General features: G+C 63.8%; 1 protein-coding gene across 13 annotated transcripts in view; it reads right to left on the bottom strand.

The window, feature by feature from the left end:
- The window catches only part of MROH1 (maestro heat like repeat family member 1), a 77,960-nt gene that overhangs the window by 25,477 nt on the left and 39,116 nt on the right, over nt 1-13,367 (bottom strand). For 6 of the 13 annotated variants that reach the window (XM_074578044.1, XM_074578046.1, XM_074578047.1 and 3 more), the window contains exons 21-32: nt 12,944-13,066; nt 11,843-11,989; nt 11,158-11,667; nt 10,261-10,383; nt 9,677-9,756; nt 8,610-8,745; nt 7,248-7,343; nt 6,621-6,725; nt 6,361-6,496; nt 4,783-4,895; nt 3,312-3,464; nt 413-567 (exon numbers count right to left, since the gene is read on the bottom strand). In XM_074578044.1, the coding sequence (XP_074434145.1) occupies nt 413-567; nt 3,312-3,464; nt 4,783-4,895; nt 6,361-6,496; nt 6,621-6,725; nt 7,248-7,343; nt 8,610-8,745; nt 9,677-9,756; nt 10,261-10,383; nt 11,158-11,667; nt 11,843-11,989; nt 12,944-13,066 (1,877 nt within the window). The remainder of the gene's footprint in view (nt 1-412; nt 568-3,311; nt 3,465-4,782; nt 4,896-6,360; nt 6,497-6,620; nt 6,726-7,247; nt 7,344-8,609; nt 8,746-9,676; nt 9,757-10,260; nt 10,384-11,157; nt 11,668-11,842; nt 11,990-12,943; nt 13,067-13,367) is intronic. The other 7 variants (XM_074578049.1, XM_074578054.1, XM_074578050.1 and 4 more) reach the window with 2 other exon arrangements.

Genomic DNA, 13,367 nt, shown 5'->3' with positions numbered 1-13,367 from the left:
CCCCCCCCCGCCCCGGTATCAGCTCCCGCCTTGCACCCCCTTGGCATTTCGCAAGCCGGCGGCGGTGGGAACGCGGCAGCGATCCCACTACGAGGAGGAGGAGGAGAACATCACAGCAGCTTCGGGGTAGGGTGGCCCACCCCGTAAAAGCAACGCCGAGCGTCCCAGCCACGCTCAAGCTCCCCGGGGAGGGGGCCGGCTTGGCTAGTTGCCTCTAAGGCTGGCAAGCCCCCGGGGCGAGGCAGCACCGGCAGCAAGCGGCCCTGCCGAATCCTGGAGGGCGCGCGCGCAAAGGACGTTCCGACAGGGTGCCATTAGTGGCGTGAGGAGCCAAAAAGATGAGCCGCGGCTTAGGCGCAAGCTGCTCCCCGGCCCCGGCGGCCGGGCCACCGCGGCCGGAGCAGGGCAGGACCTGTCGAAGGGCAGGGGGCTGCCCAGCAGGCTGGAGACCACCACGCTCTTGTGCTGGGAGGCCAGGATATAAACCGTCTGCTGGGCCGCCTTGCGGATGTGCTCCTCGTCCACCTCCTCCAGCTTGCTGTGGATGATGCTCATGATGTCGGGCACCTGAGGGAAGAAGAGAGGGTGGCATCCAGCTGAGGGCCCGAAGGCTCGGCGTCACCCTGCAAGCGGGGACAAGCGCGTCCCTTCCCCTCCGAGCGCGAGGTCCTGCACCCGGCTCACGGCAATCCCAGGCACAAATCCAGGCTGGGGGTGGGGGGATGGAGAGCAGCCCTGAGAGAAGGGCTTGGGGGGGCTGGGGAGGGGGGGGGGGAAACGCTGCCCATGAGCCGGCACCGTGCGCTGGCAGCACAGAAACCCCCCCGCAGCCTGGGCTGCATCCCCAGCAGCGTGGGCAGGGGGGCGAGGGGGGGATTCTGTCCCCCTGCTCCGCTCGGGGGAGACCCCCCTGCAGTGCTGCCTCCAGGCCCGGGGACATCGGGAGGACACGGAGGTGTCGGAGCTGGGGCCGGAGGAGGCCCCGGAGATGCCGGGAGGGCTGGAGCCCCTCTGCTGGGAGGACAGGCTGAGAGAGCTGGGGGGGTTCAGCCTGGAGAAGAGAAGGCTCCGCGGAGACCTTCCAGCCCCTTCCAGGCCCTCAAGGGGCTCCGGGAAAGCTGGGGAGGGACTCTGGAGCAGGGAGGGGAGCCACGGGACGAGGGGGAAGGGTTTTAAACCAAAAGAGGGGAGATTTAGGCTGAAAATAAGGCAGAAATTCTCCATGATGAAGCTGGTGAGCCCCTGGCCCAGGTTGCCCCGAGAAGCTGTGGCTGCCCCATCCCTGGGGGGGTTCAAGGCCAGGTTGGACGGGGCTTTGGGCAACTTGGGCTAGTTGAAGATGTCCCTGCCCAGGGCAGGGGGTGGCACTGGGTGGCCTTTAAGGTCCCTTCCCACCCAAACCATTCCGTGATTCTATGATTCCACCGCAGCCCGGGCAGGTAACGGGACTTCGGAAGAGAACGCGGGTGGGCAGACCATCACGCTGGGCGGTTCATCTTCCCGGTTGGGGGAAGTCTCCCTGCTCGCCGGGTGCGTGCCGAACCACAGAACTCTCGGGAAGTCACGGGATCTTTCCCCACCAGGAGACGGATGAGGCTGCGGGGTTATTTCCAAGGCCAAGGGGACCCGGCAAGGACACCCTCCGCCTCCCCCCAGCTTTCCGGCAAGGAGCTGGCGCTACAGCCCCGTCCTCCCCAGGGCTGCAGCGAGGGGCGCTCGGCGAGCGAGTTCCGAGGAGGAACCCGAGCCGAACGCGGGAAGATGCCTCGGCACTTGCTGCGAGCCATAAAAAAAAAACAAAAAAAAACCCAAAAAAACCCAAAAAACCCAAACCAACCAAACCAAAAAAAAAAAAAGCACGTTAAGACAAATAGGAAGTTCGGGCGCAGAGCAGGCCCGGCGGCAAATTCCCCCAGCCGAAGCGCAGGGCGGCCGAACGCTCCGTCCTCAGCCGCGCTCGGGGCTGCCCAGCGGGCTCCCGGAGCTTAGCATCGGTTCGGATTTCAGGATCTGGGCCGGACCAGCTCCCACCGAAAGGTGAGTCATGGAAACCGGAGCGATCCCGCTTCGGATAGGGGCTAATAGGTAGCGAGCGGGGCTGCAGCAGAAGCCGGAGAGCGAAAGAGAGCCCGAGGAGTAGCTGGAGACCTGGTGTTTCCAATTACCGCAAGAGAAAGGGGGAGCTCAGCCCTAAAAGTAGCGGATTAGACCGAAAAAAAAAAATAAAATAAAAAAAAAAAAGCCTTCTGTGTCCAGCACCTCTAAGCCCTGCAAACATTCAGACCGGCTTCTCAGCCAGGAACCCTGGGCTCCCCCCGAGCTTGCACCGGTTTCGCGGGGAGCCTGAGCCCTTCTGGTAAAGTGAGTTTCTCTGAACTCCTCAACCCAAACGAGAGCCAGACCGGAGAACGGCCTCGCCAACGGCCTCCTCCTACCGCACAGCAGCTTTCCCCGGCCGCCGGGACGGAAGAGAGAACGCGAAGGCGAACGCACGCGCCCCCGGGAAACGAGGAAGGTCAGGAGCCAACAGGCTCCCCCGGAAAGCTTTGGGGGGGCAAGCGTTCCCCTGGTCAGAAATCCAAGAGTTAATCCAGAGTCCCTTCAGATGGGGGGGGGTTAAATGCCTCCCTCCTTCCCTCGGGGATGGATCCCTCCCTGGGCATCACGCTCCCGGAGCATCCCCCCGCCTGCGCCAGAGAAGCCCATCGCCCCCAGTAAAACAGCGGCTGCAAGTGGGAAATCATAGAATCATGGAACGGTTTGGGTGGGAAGGGACCTTCAAAGGCCACCCAGTGCCACCCCCTGCCCTGGGCAGGGACATCTTCAACTAGCCCAGGTTGCCCAAAGCCCCGGCCAACCTGGCCTTGAACCCCTCCAGGGATGGGGCAGCCACAGCTTCTCTGGGCAACCTGGGCCAGGGGCTCACCAGATTCATCGTGGAGAATTTCTGACTTATTTTCAGTCTAAATCTCCCCTCTTTTGGTTTAAAACCCTTCCCCCTCGTCCCGTGGCTCCCCTCCCTGCTCCAGAGTCCCTCCCCAGCTTTCCCGGAGCCCCTTGAGGGCCTGGAGGGGGCTGGAAGGTCTCCGCGGAGCCTTCTCTTCTCCAGGCTGAACCCCCCCAGCTCTCTCAGCCTGTCCTCCCAGCAGAGGGGCTCCAGCCCTCCCGGCATCTCCGGGGTCTCCTCCGGCCCCCTCCGTGTCCTTCCTGTCCATCAAGCGATGGCCGTGGGAAGAAAAGGGAGGCGGCGAGACCCGGCTGGAGCTGCGTTTGGACCACGGAGGTCACGGCAAAGCCAAGCAGCAGCTCACCTTCTCCTGCAAGACAGCTCCGCGCTCCTTGAGGAGGGAGTTGATCATGACGGTGGCTGCTCGGGAGCAGTTCTTATCGGGGTCCGCCAGCCCCTCGAACATGGCGAGCAGGAGGCTCATCAGCTGGTCCGGAGGGACGCGCTTCCCGATCACCTAGGGAGAGGGCGAGCGGAAGTTAAACAAGGGGACGCTGTCACTCTCTGATGAGAACGGCCCTTTCGGTGACACCGTTCGTCCGGCGGGTGCCCCGCAGGAGCAGCAGCCGGAGCCCACATCGGCAGTAACGGCGGAGAGCAAGGGCCAGGCCACAGCCCCGAAGGAGGCAAGAGGCCACTTGCCCCACGCCGTTGGCCAGCGTGACCGGATAACCTGGGTTTCTCTTGGGACAACGCCACCAAGCCATTAACTCCGCTCCGGAGACCACCCAGCAGCTGGGAGGACGCTCCCCCAGGTCCCATCACGGTCCCCACGTCCGAGGGAGGGTGGAATAAGCGGCTCAGTAGAGAAGTTCGTAGGGGAAACGGCCATTAGAACCACAGCGTTTGGGGAATGGCAGCTTGTCCACGACAAAAAAAGACAGTACCAGCTTCCCTACGGCCACAAATCCTTCCGGAGCCATGCTTGCGGAGCTCTCGGCGCAGAAAACGGCCATCGAGGAGGGGTTCACCCGTGCAGCTCTCCCCAGAGGAGAGCGGTCACCCCTCCTCGTCATTCAAACCCCTGCGGTTTGAGAGACTCCCGTTTGGACCTTTTTGGGCCCTGAAATATCGGCGCGGAACAGCTTTACCGACGCCGCTGCCGTACGGGGAGCCAACGGCTGCGGCCCCTGAGCCAACCGCCCCGTGCACGGCCAGTGACAGGGTCTCGAGGGCTTCCTTCAACCTGCACCTTTCCCTTGAGGAGCACGAGGTGCCAAAACCTCCACCCCGGAGCTTGCGGGGACCCCAGGCAGGTCCCGTAGGGCCGAACTAGACCACCTCCACCTCAGCTTTTAGCCGACGTGGACAGAAACTATTTGCGGTTACCTCCAGCAAAGGGAGCTCGCGACGCCGGCGGTGGGAGCGCTGACGGCCCAAGGGTTCGGGCTGCCCCGAACGGCGACACCGAGCCACAGCGCAGCCACGCACGAGTCCCGGCCGGCATCCACGGCACCCTCAGAGCGTCCGCGTGGATGTCCTCGTTGGGGCATGCCCAAAGAGGGGACCAGCAGCTTCCCAACGGGGCTGAGCTGCTCTGAGCATCCCCTGGCCAGGCCAGGAGGACTCTCCAGCTGAAGGAGAGAAGAGCGCGGTGGTTTCTCTGCTGGTTGTCGTGGTTTGGTCCTCAAACCAAGACACTGGTGCAAGACCGGGGCTCCCCAGGAGCCTCCAGACCACGTGGCTGGTCGGAACGGAAGAACCATCAAGTCCCCCGCGGCTCCCACTCCACAGATCCACCGGCCTGCGAAGACCAGGGCCGCGCTCCACCTTACCATGGCGATGTTGTTGCAGGTGCGGAAGAGAACGGTGAAGTCGGGCTCCTCCAGGCCTTTCTTCAGAGCTTTCAGCCCCTCCACCATCTCATCTCGGTGATCCCGGGCGAAACCTGGATTCGGAGGGAGCGTTCAGGGAGCAGCATTCCTCGTGTTTTACACCCAAGAGAGACCTCCACGTACTGCAGGGAGCCGGGTTTTACTGGCAAGCTGGCCCAGCTTTCAGGAATCACCGAAGGGTTTGGGTGGGAAGGGACCGTCAAAGGCCACTCGGTGCCACCCCCTGCCCTGGGCAGGGACATCTCCAACTAGCCCAAGTTGCCCAAAGCCCCGGCCAACCTGGCCTTGAACTCCTCCAGGGATGGGGCAGCCACAGCTTCTCGGGGCAACCTGGGCCAGGGGCTCACCAGCTTCATCGTGGAGAATTTCTGCCTTATTTTTAATCTCAATCTCCCCTCTTTTGGTTTAAAACCCTTCCCCCTCGTCCCGGGGCTCCCCTCCCTGCTCCAGAGTCCCTCCCCAGCTTTCCCGGAGCCCCTTTAGGGACTGGAAGGGGCTCCATGGTCTCCCTGGAGACTTTCTGTGCTGCCAGCGCATGGTGCTGGCTCATGGGCAGCTTTCCCCCCCCCCACCCCAGCCCCCCCAAGCCCTTCTCTCAGGGCTGCTCTCCATCCCTCCATCCCCAGCCTGGATCCGTGCTTGGGGTTGCCCCGATGGACAAGGAGCCAAGAAACCGAAGCTGCTGCTGCCAAGGGCCAGACGGAGCCGCGCCGCTCTGGAGAGCGGGACCCAGGCAAAGTCCTCTCCTGGCGCTGCAAGGGCTGCGCTTTTCTGCGGCTCCGCTCAAACCATCTGAAGGGAAGGACTGACCTCTCCCGGAGAGAGGGAGAACGAGCGGGCTGAACGGCAGGGCTCGGAAACCTGCTGGGCCGCGCTCAAAGCCTTGGAGCGAGAGCCCGTGAAACCCCTCCCGCGCCGGCGCGGAGAACAACGTAGAATCACAGACCGGTTGGGGCGGGAAGGGACCTTGAAGGCCATCTAGTTCCAACCCCCTGCCCTGGGCAGGGACACCTTCAACTAGATAAGGTTGCCCAAAGCCCCGTCCAACCTGGCCTTGAACCCCTCCAGGGATGGGGCAGCCACAGCTTCTCCAGCCAACCCGGGCCAGGGGCTCACCAGCTTCATCATGGAGAATTTCTTCCTTATTTTTATTCTAAATCTCCCCTCTTTTGGTTTAAAACCCTTCCCCCTCATCCCGTGGCTCCCCTCCCTGCTCCAGAGTCCCTCCCCAGCTTTCCCGGAGCCCCTTGAGGGCCTGGAAGGGGCTGGAAGGTCTCCGCGGAGCCTTCTCTTCTCCAGGCTGAACCCCCCCAGCTCTCTCAGCCTGTCCTCCCAGCAGAGGGGCTCCAGCCCTCCCGGCATCTCCGGGGCGCTGAAGGCCATTCTCCACCAGCAATCCGTGTTTGTTACCTTCGGGATCGTGTCCGTGGAGGGATGGGACATGCAACCCTCCGCCGGGCTGCGGAGAAGGAGGGTTCCTGTGCCGGCACCCACCGCTCGAGCATCAAAAGCACCCACCTTCGTAGCAGAGCTGGATGTAGAGCAGGCAGTAGACGCAGTCGACGGCGTCCTGGCGAACGCTGGCCAGGGAGTCGGAGCAACGCGGGGAGAAGAGGGCGATCAGGACGCCGAGGTTGTAGAAGGGGATGACGGTCTATAGGGGTGACAAACGCAGGCGACGCTGGCCAGGAGAGCCCGGGGACGGCCCGCAGGAGCCCCAGCAAGGCCGGCGGCAGCAGGAGGAACCACCACGCGCTCGAGCTCAGGGTTCAACTTACGCTGACGTTCAGCTTGCTCAGGTAGAATTCCAGCAAGGCGGCGCTGACCTCCACCGCCCGCTGCCGCTCGTGTTCCTTGTTCGACTTGATCCAGGGGCCTAAATGCTGCGGGGGTCGGGGATGGGGGGGTGGGGAAGCATCAGAAAGGAGAGCAGGAGCTCGGCTGCTCTGCCCCGCGCGGCCAAGGCGTCCTTCAGCCCAGCGACCCGCCGTTTGCCCGCGCGTGGCAACAGCGGTCCTGACCCCACCGGCTTATCCTGGCTTCATCTCCAGGAGGACGGGGGCGGGGGGGGGGGGTCTCTGCCTCCTGGTGAGACCTCCCCCTCAGCCACATGGCTGGCCACCCTTCTCGGGCACCGCCGGGGATGCCCAAAGGGGCAACCGCCTCCTTGCTCCCCCGCGGAGCTCGCCCCACGCGGGCAGGGCGAGCACCCCGCGCCGGGACCAGCCGCGCCGCGCGCCCGGCCTCCGCGGGAGGGTCACGCTGGACCTCAACGTCACGGGCGGAAGCGAGGACCAGCCTCGCCGCTTCCCACCCGGCGTCCGAAGCCTTCTTCAGCCTCGCGACCTCGGGTCGACACCCCGCTTCTCCCCGAAAGAACCCGCCAAAAACCAGGCGGCGCCTACCGCAAACATGTCCTGCAGCCCGTGGGGGGTCAAGTTCCTCTGCAGGAGGCTCTTCAGCAGGTCTTTAAGGGCGCTGAGGGTGTCGCCATACAGCACCTAAGGAGGAAAGAGGGATCACGAGCCAGGCCAAGCCCCGCGCCCTCATCCCGCAGAGCCGGCCCCGGGCGGGCGAGGAGGGCAAGGGCTCTCTCTCCGCTCCCGTTCTCAGCTGGGAGGATTCTCCCAGGCGTTGGGCGCCGAGACGCGGCCACTTCCAACCCCCGCGGGGAAACGCAGCAGGGGCTGAAACCCAGTTTGGCAAAAATCCACCCGGCCTGGAAGTGCCGGGCGGGCGGTGGGACTCGGCGGAGCGGTGGCCACCGTCTGGGCCGAGTGGCCGGATCAAATGCTTCAGCGCGGATTTTCCGGAAGGGAATCTGCTCCTTTCTCCCACTTGGGGATAAATTCCAGCGAGCCCAGTCTGAACGAGCCCTTTGAGAAACGCTTACACTTTCCTTCCGGGACTTATTTTGGGAATAAACTCTCCCCCAACCCCCAACAAAAAAAAATAAAAAATCAAAGCTGCAAAACTTCGTAGGACGGGAGGGAAGGAGAAAACGATTAATTAACTTAAATTTGGGGGCCAGATGCCTGCAAACGCTAGCCGGGGACGGTGGGCACCCCCGGACGTCGCCGCAGCAGCGGCGGAGGGACGCGGCGGAGCTCGGGGGCTGCTCCGCGGCCACCCGGCAGCTGCAACAACTTCATTAGCGGCACGTTATTTTCCTTCATTAAGCGCTCAACCGCGACGGAGGAGCAGCTGCAGCCTTTCAAAAGCCAGTTTACGTAAAGGCCCCTTCTACCCTGCGGGGTTTCCAGGATCATTTGATTTTTATTTCCTATCCCCCCCCCCCCTCGCTCCCCGAGGGACTTCGTGCTCTTATTAGCAGCATTTGGACTTGCTGATAAGCTCGTATTTTCTCGCTCGCTATCAGCGCGCGCGGAAGGGCCAGGCTTTTTCAAGAGATAAGTGAGCGGGGGAAGCGGCGCAGCTTGCTTCGCACCCCCCCCCCAACCCCAACCCCGGTCACAGCCCCCCCCTTCCCCCCGAGATGCCCAGCCGAATTGAAAACGGGCCCTTTTCCCACGGCTGATGCCCTGCCAGGGAGACGCTGGAGCCAACGGAACCTTCCCCCCTCCTCCTCCCCAAGCCCGGGACTGGGAAACGGCATCGAAACCCGACGTCCTTGCGCCGCAGAACAAAGCCGCCGCGCGACCCGATGCCAAACTCCGCCTGGGGCTTTCGGGCCGCCAGCGCCTAACTCCCGGCGAGCATCCCAGCGACGCGGGCAACTCGCCGCCCGCCTCGGCCGGGCGCCGCACCTCTTTGTGGGAGGCATCGCCTCCGTTCTCCTCCCTCTCCTTCGCCGGTTCCGGCGGCGGAAGGGCCAGCACGCCGGCCAGGCAGGTATCGATCAGCTCCGTCCTGTCGGGGTCGCTGAGGTGGGGCTCCAGGACGCTGATCCCAAGTTAAGGAAGCGACACGGACGCTACGGAGCGCTCCGGGAGCGCTTTTCACCTGGCGAAGCTGGGAACGGGGATTTTTAATAAGCCTTCCCGCTGACTTGACTCTACGCTAAGCGGCACGGGCTTTAATCGGAAGCGGGCAGAGCGTTCCCAGTATCCGTGTCAGGAGCCGGGACGGGCTGAGTATTTTTAAACCAGGGGCTCAGAAAGTCATCTTGGCGTCACCCGGAGCGCCGTGCCCTTGGCCCTGCTCGGAATAAGGAACGTTTACTGCCTCGAGCCCAACGAAAACGGAGCCCGAGAGCGCAGGGGGAGGGCTGGCAGGTGGAGGCGGGGAGGGGGGGGTGGCGTGTGTCATTCTCCCCCTCCGCTCTTCCTCCGGTGAGGCCACGTCTCGAGAACTGGGTCCAGTTTTGGGCTCCCCGGATGAAGAAGGACAGGGAACTGCTGGGGAGGGGACGGCAAAGGGCTACCAAGACGCTGAGGGGATGGAACACCTCTCTGATGGAGAAAGCTGAGGGATTTGGGTCTTTTTAGGCTGGAAAAAAGACGGCTGAGGGGGGACCTTATCAACGCTGATAAATACTTCAAGGGGGGGTGTCAGGAGGACGGGGCCAGGCTCTTCTCAGTGGTGCCCGGGGACAGGACAAGGGGTAATGGGCACAAACTTGACCATGGGAAGCTCCATCTCAACGTGAGGAGGAACTTCTCTCCTTTGAGGGCGGCAGAGCCCTGGCACAGGCTGCCCAGGGAGGTGGGGGAGTCTCCGTCTCCGGAGACATCCCAAACCCTGCCTGGACGCATCCAACCTGCTCTGGGTGCCCCTGCTCTGGCGGGGGGGTGGGGGGGTGGGACGAGGTGATCTCCCGAGGTCGTTCCCGACCCCAAAATTCTGTGAATGGTGGCGGAAAGAAGAAGGATACACCAGGTAAGTGCAGGTGATCATCGCTCGCTGCCGAACCGGCGTCCGCATCGCTTCCGGCGGCTCGGCTTTTATGAACTCCTGGAAGGCAGAAGGCGGCGACGGTTACGGTCACATCCAGCCCCCGTCCCGCTCTGGGCACAGGCCGAGCTTTGGGGGGGGGGGGGGGGACGGGACTCTGCTGTCCCCAAGCCCAGCCTTCCCCCGGAGAGCAAGCCAGGAGCCACGGCGCGTTACCCCGACATCCCCGAATCCTGCACAACACCCCCCCGCCACGGCCACGGAGACGCGGCACCGTCGCCCACTGCCACAAATTCTTTGCTCTGAAGCTGGTGAGCCCCTGGCCCAGGTTGCCCAGAGAAGCTGTGGCTGCCCCATCCCTGGAAGGGTTCAAGGCCAGGTTGGACGAGGGCTCGGAGCAACCTGGGCTGGTGGCCACCGGAACCCAGGAGGCTCCCAGAGCACGGCCCCGGAGACGGAGCGGCTTCCCCCGTCCGTAACCCTCAGCAACGTGGGTTGGGAACCTCCTGCGGCGTCCTCTAGAGCAGCCCCGAGCCAGGCCCCCCCTCCAGGGCTTGCTCTTACCACCATCTGGGCCACGAGCTCAGCTTTGCGGGAGAAGACGAAGTCTCCGCACTTGGCGCCGTTGTAGATGGCTTGGCTGATCATGCAGATGCTCCGGATGAGGCAGAGCTTCAGGGTCAGGTCCTGAGAGCGGGACTCAGCGTGAGAAGCGAAGACCAGGCTTCGGCGCACGACCGTTAACTCGCCATTCCCTCCCTCCCTCCCTCCCTCCCACCCTCCAACCAAACCGGTGCTCGGGCCGAGCACGACAGCGTGGCCGGCGCCGTGAGCAGCGTGCGGCCTCAGCTCTCTGCTCTTCATCCCCGTCACAGCATCTGGTGGCCGGGGGGAGCACGAAGGGGCACCCTGTCCCAGCTGGAACATCGGGATGAGGACAATCCTCCAGGTCTCCGTCCTCCCCGCCGAGCAGGGACGACTCCGGAAGTTGGCGGGAGCCAATTTCTCCCGCCCGGCTCGAGGGTCTGGGACAGCGGACGCGGGGTCGGGAGGAGACACCCCCGTTTAAAAGCGTTCCCCTCGCCCTCAGGTGAGCCCCTCGGGAGGGTCTGGGACCAGGGGAGGGTCTAAGCGAGAAGATCCCCGGCTCCGGGGCCGGAGACGCTCTGCGGAAGCTGTTAGTGCCAGCGGGAGCCCAGAAGGAAAACGCATTAGTGGAGCCGGGAGAAGGAGCCCTTGGCCTGACCCTTCCACTTGACAAAGGCCATTTTTCTTGTTCGGCTTTTGCAAAGAGCAAACAGAAAAACACAGCCCCTCGTTCCCCCCCCCGGGGCCGTGGGGAAAGCAGGAAAAATCAGCTGAGTGGGTTTTAGCCGAGCGGAAGGTCGCAGCTCGGTCTCTCGGAATCCCGGAGATTCCCCAGCCGAGCACGAGGACGGAGAGACGAGCATCGCGCCGTACCCGGGCAAAAAACGCCGAGCCCAAACCGGCTCGTTCCCTCCCGGGGACGCCTCTGCGAGCTCCAGCCGCCCCGAGCTCGTAGGAAAAGCACGGCTTCGGCAGAACGGGAGGAAGGCGACAGGCTGCGGGGCTGCGCCCCCCACTCCTTCCCCGAGCCACGCTTCCAACCGACGGCTCCCGTCCTGGCAAAAAAAAAAAAAAACCAAACAAAACCCCAAAAAAACCTCCCCCCCCAAAAAAAAAAAACCCAACGCCTTTTTCTCTTCCCCTCCGCTGTGAGTTTCGGCACTTTCGGGGCAGCGGTTCCAGCCGGGGAGGAGCGGGATGGGGAGGTCGGGGCAAGGAGCAGCGGCTCCAGCGGCTCTCTCCCGGTGCCCTGGGGCCGCCCCGCGAGCTGCTCTCGAGGGGAACCCAGAGCGAGAGGCGGACAGAGAGGGCAGGAAAGAGCAGAGAGGAGCTCAGATTTAAGGCCTCACACTGTACCTTGGTTTCTACCTTTATCCCCAGAACCTGAACGAGTGAAAAAAATAAGACACATTAGCGATGAACGAGCGGACTCGGCGGGGAACGACCTTCTCCCAGGAGCCGCCGGCAGGTCCCAAGCGGGACCCATCCAGAACAGCCCGGCTGTTCCAGTTCGCCCCGGGGTGTGCTCTCCCCTCTCCGGAGAATCCCAGCGGCTCACCTTGGTGTTAAAGTACTGGAAGATGTTCTTCAGGATGTCTGCTTCGATCCTGGAGAGCACCAGCTCCTTGGGCGCGGACACAGCTACGTACCCGTAGCAGAGGATGAGGGTGCTCTTTATTTTCTCCACTTCGTTGTCGCTACGGTCCTGTCGGAGCAGACGAGAACGTTAACGGAGGGGAGGCGGGGGGAACGGGGCTGGGGGGGGGGGGTCTCACGAGGAGGTGGTTCCTGCAGGGTCCACCCGACCGGCTGAAGGTGCCCCCCCCCATCAAGGCAGGGTCCCTCTGAGTGGGTTTTGGACCTTTGTTTCCCGTCCTTTTGGTGGGGGCTGCGACCTCCGGAGCCCCGATGGAGCATCGTCAGGTGCCCCCCCCGCCGCGGGAGCTGAACTAAAAGGCAGGTCTCTGTCGGAGGCACCGGCCCCGGATTGTCATCGAGCGTTACCCGTCAAGAGCCCTGCGGGCGAGCGCCTGAGCCCGGCTGAGTTAACCAGGTTAACTGCCGGTTAACTACCCGGCGGGAAATCAACGGCCCATCAAACCAGCGCCGCTGAAAGGCTTCACCTGCCCCGTCCCATGGCCCCAGGGGCAGGGACAAGGGCTCCCCCCCCCCCCAGCCAGCTCCCAGGCTCGGGGGCCCCCGTCTCAAGAGACCGGGAACCAAAACGTCCGCCTGGGGGAGAAAATCGGAGGAAAAGCTTTCGCTGCCAGTCGCTGGGGCTACGAAACACCCTCCTTGGGCTCTCCTGGGGCGGCTGCGGGAGCCTCTCGGGGACGGCACCGAGGTGGGCGAGAGCCAAACCACGCTCTACGTCAGGTCGGGGTCCCCCGACGGAGGCAGAAGCCGAGTTTGAGCTCCCTGGAGCCCACCCAGCAAGCCAGCGGCTTCCCTGGGACGGGAGTCGGCGCGCGGCTGGGAGCTGGGAGCTAACGCCGAGGCGGCCTCCGACGCCAAGAGCGCCTCTGGAGAGGCGGAGGGTATTACCTCCCTTCCCGAGGAGCGCTCCGGCGTAGGCGGGAGCCGAAGAAGCCCGCGCGAACGCCTCTTGCCGCCGCCGGCTGGGTGGCAACGGGGCGCGTGGGGGCCCTTTGGCTCTTACCTTGAAGATACTGAACAGCCCCACGGATTTCTTGAAGACGTCGGACCTAACAAAATCTTCCAGCTTGGCCAGGGTTTCCTCCAGGTGATTTATGGCACATATCCCGAAGCAGGAAGCGAGTCCCTGGAGGAAGGAGAGAAAACACATGAGCGGAAAGCTATTAATCCGCCAGCCCCGGCTGACGCTTCGAGAGAGCCTGGTTGTTGGTTTAATTCCCGGCACCTGAGCCGTGCCCAGCTGGGAACAGCCCCGGCAGCCGACGCTCCCCTCTCCCCGGAGCAGGGGAGGCCTCCAGGGGATAACGGGCACAAGAAGGTCGTCCTCGTGCCGGGTGACGATGGACGTGACAGCGGAGGAGGAGAGCCGGCACGCTCTCCAGAGGGCAGACGTCAGCCGCTCCCGCGGGGAGACGGGAAGCCGGCCG

This window comes from Larus michahellis, chromosome 2 (genome assembly GCF_964199755.1).
Source record: "Larus michahellis chromosome 2, bLarMic1.1, whole genome shotgun sequence".
Taxonomy (NCBI): Eukaryota; Metazoa; Chordata; class Aves; order Charadriiformes; family Laridae; genus Larus; species Larus michahellis.
The sequence above is the reverse complement of the archived record's forward strand: the minus strand, read 5'-3'. Positions and strand labels throughout refer to the sequence as shown.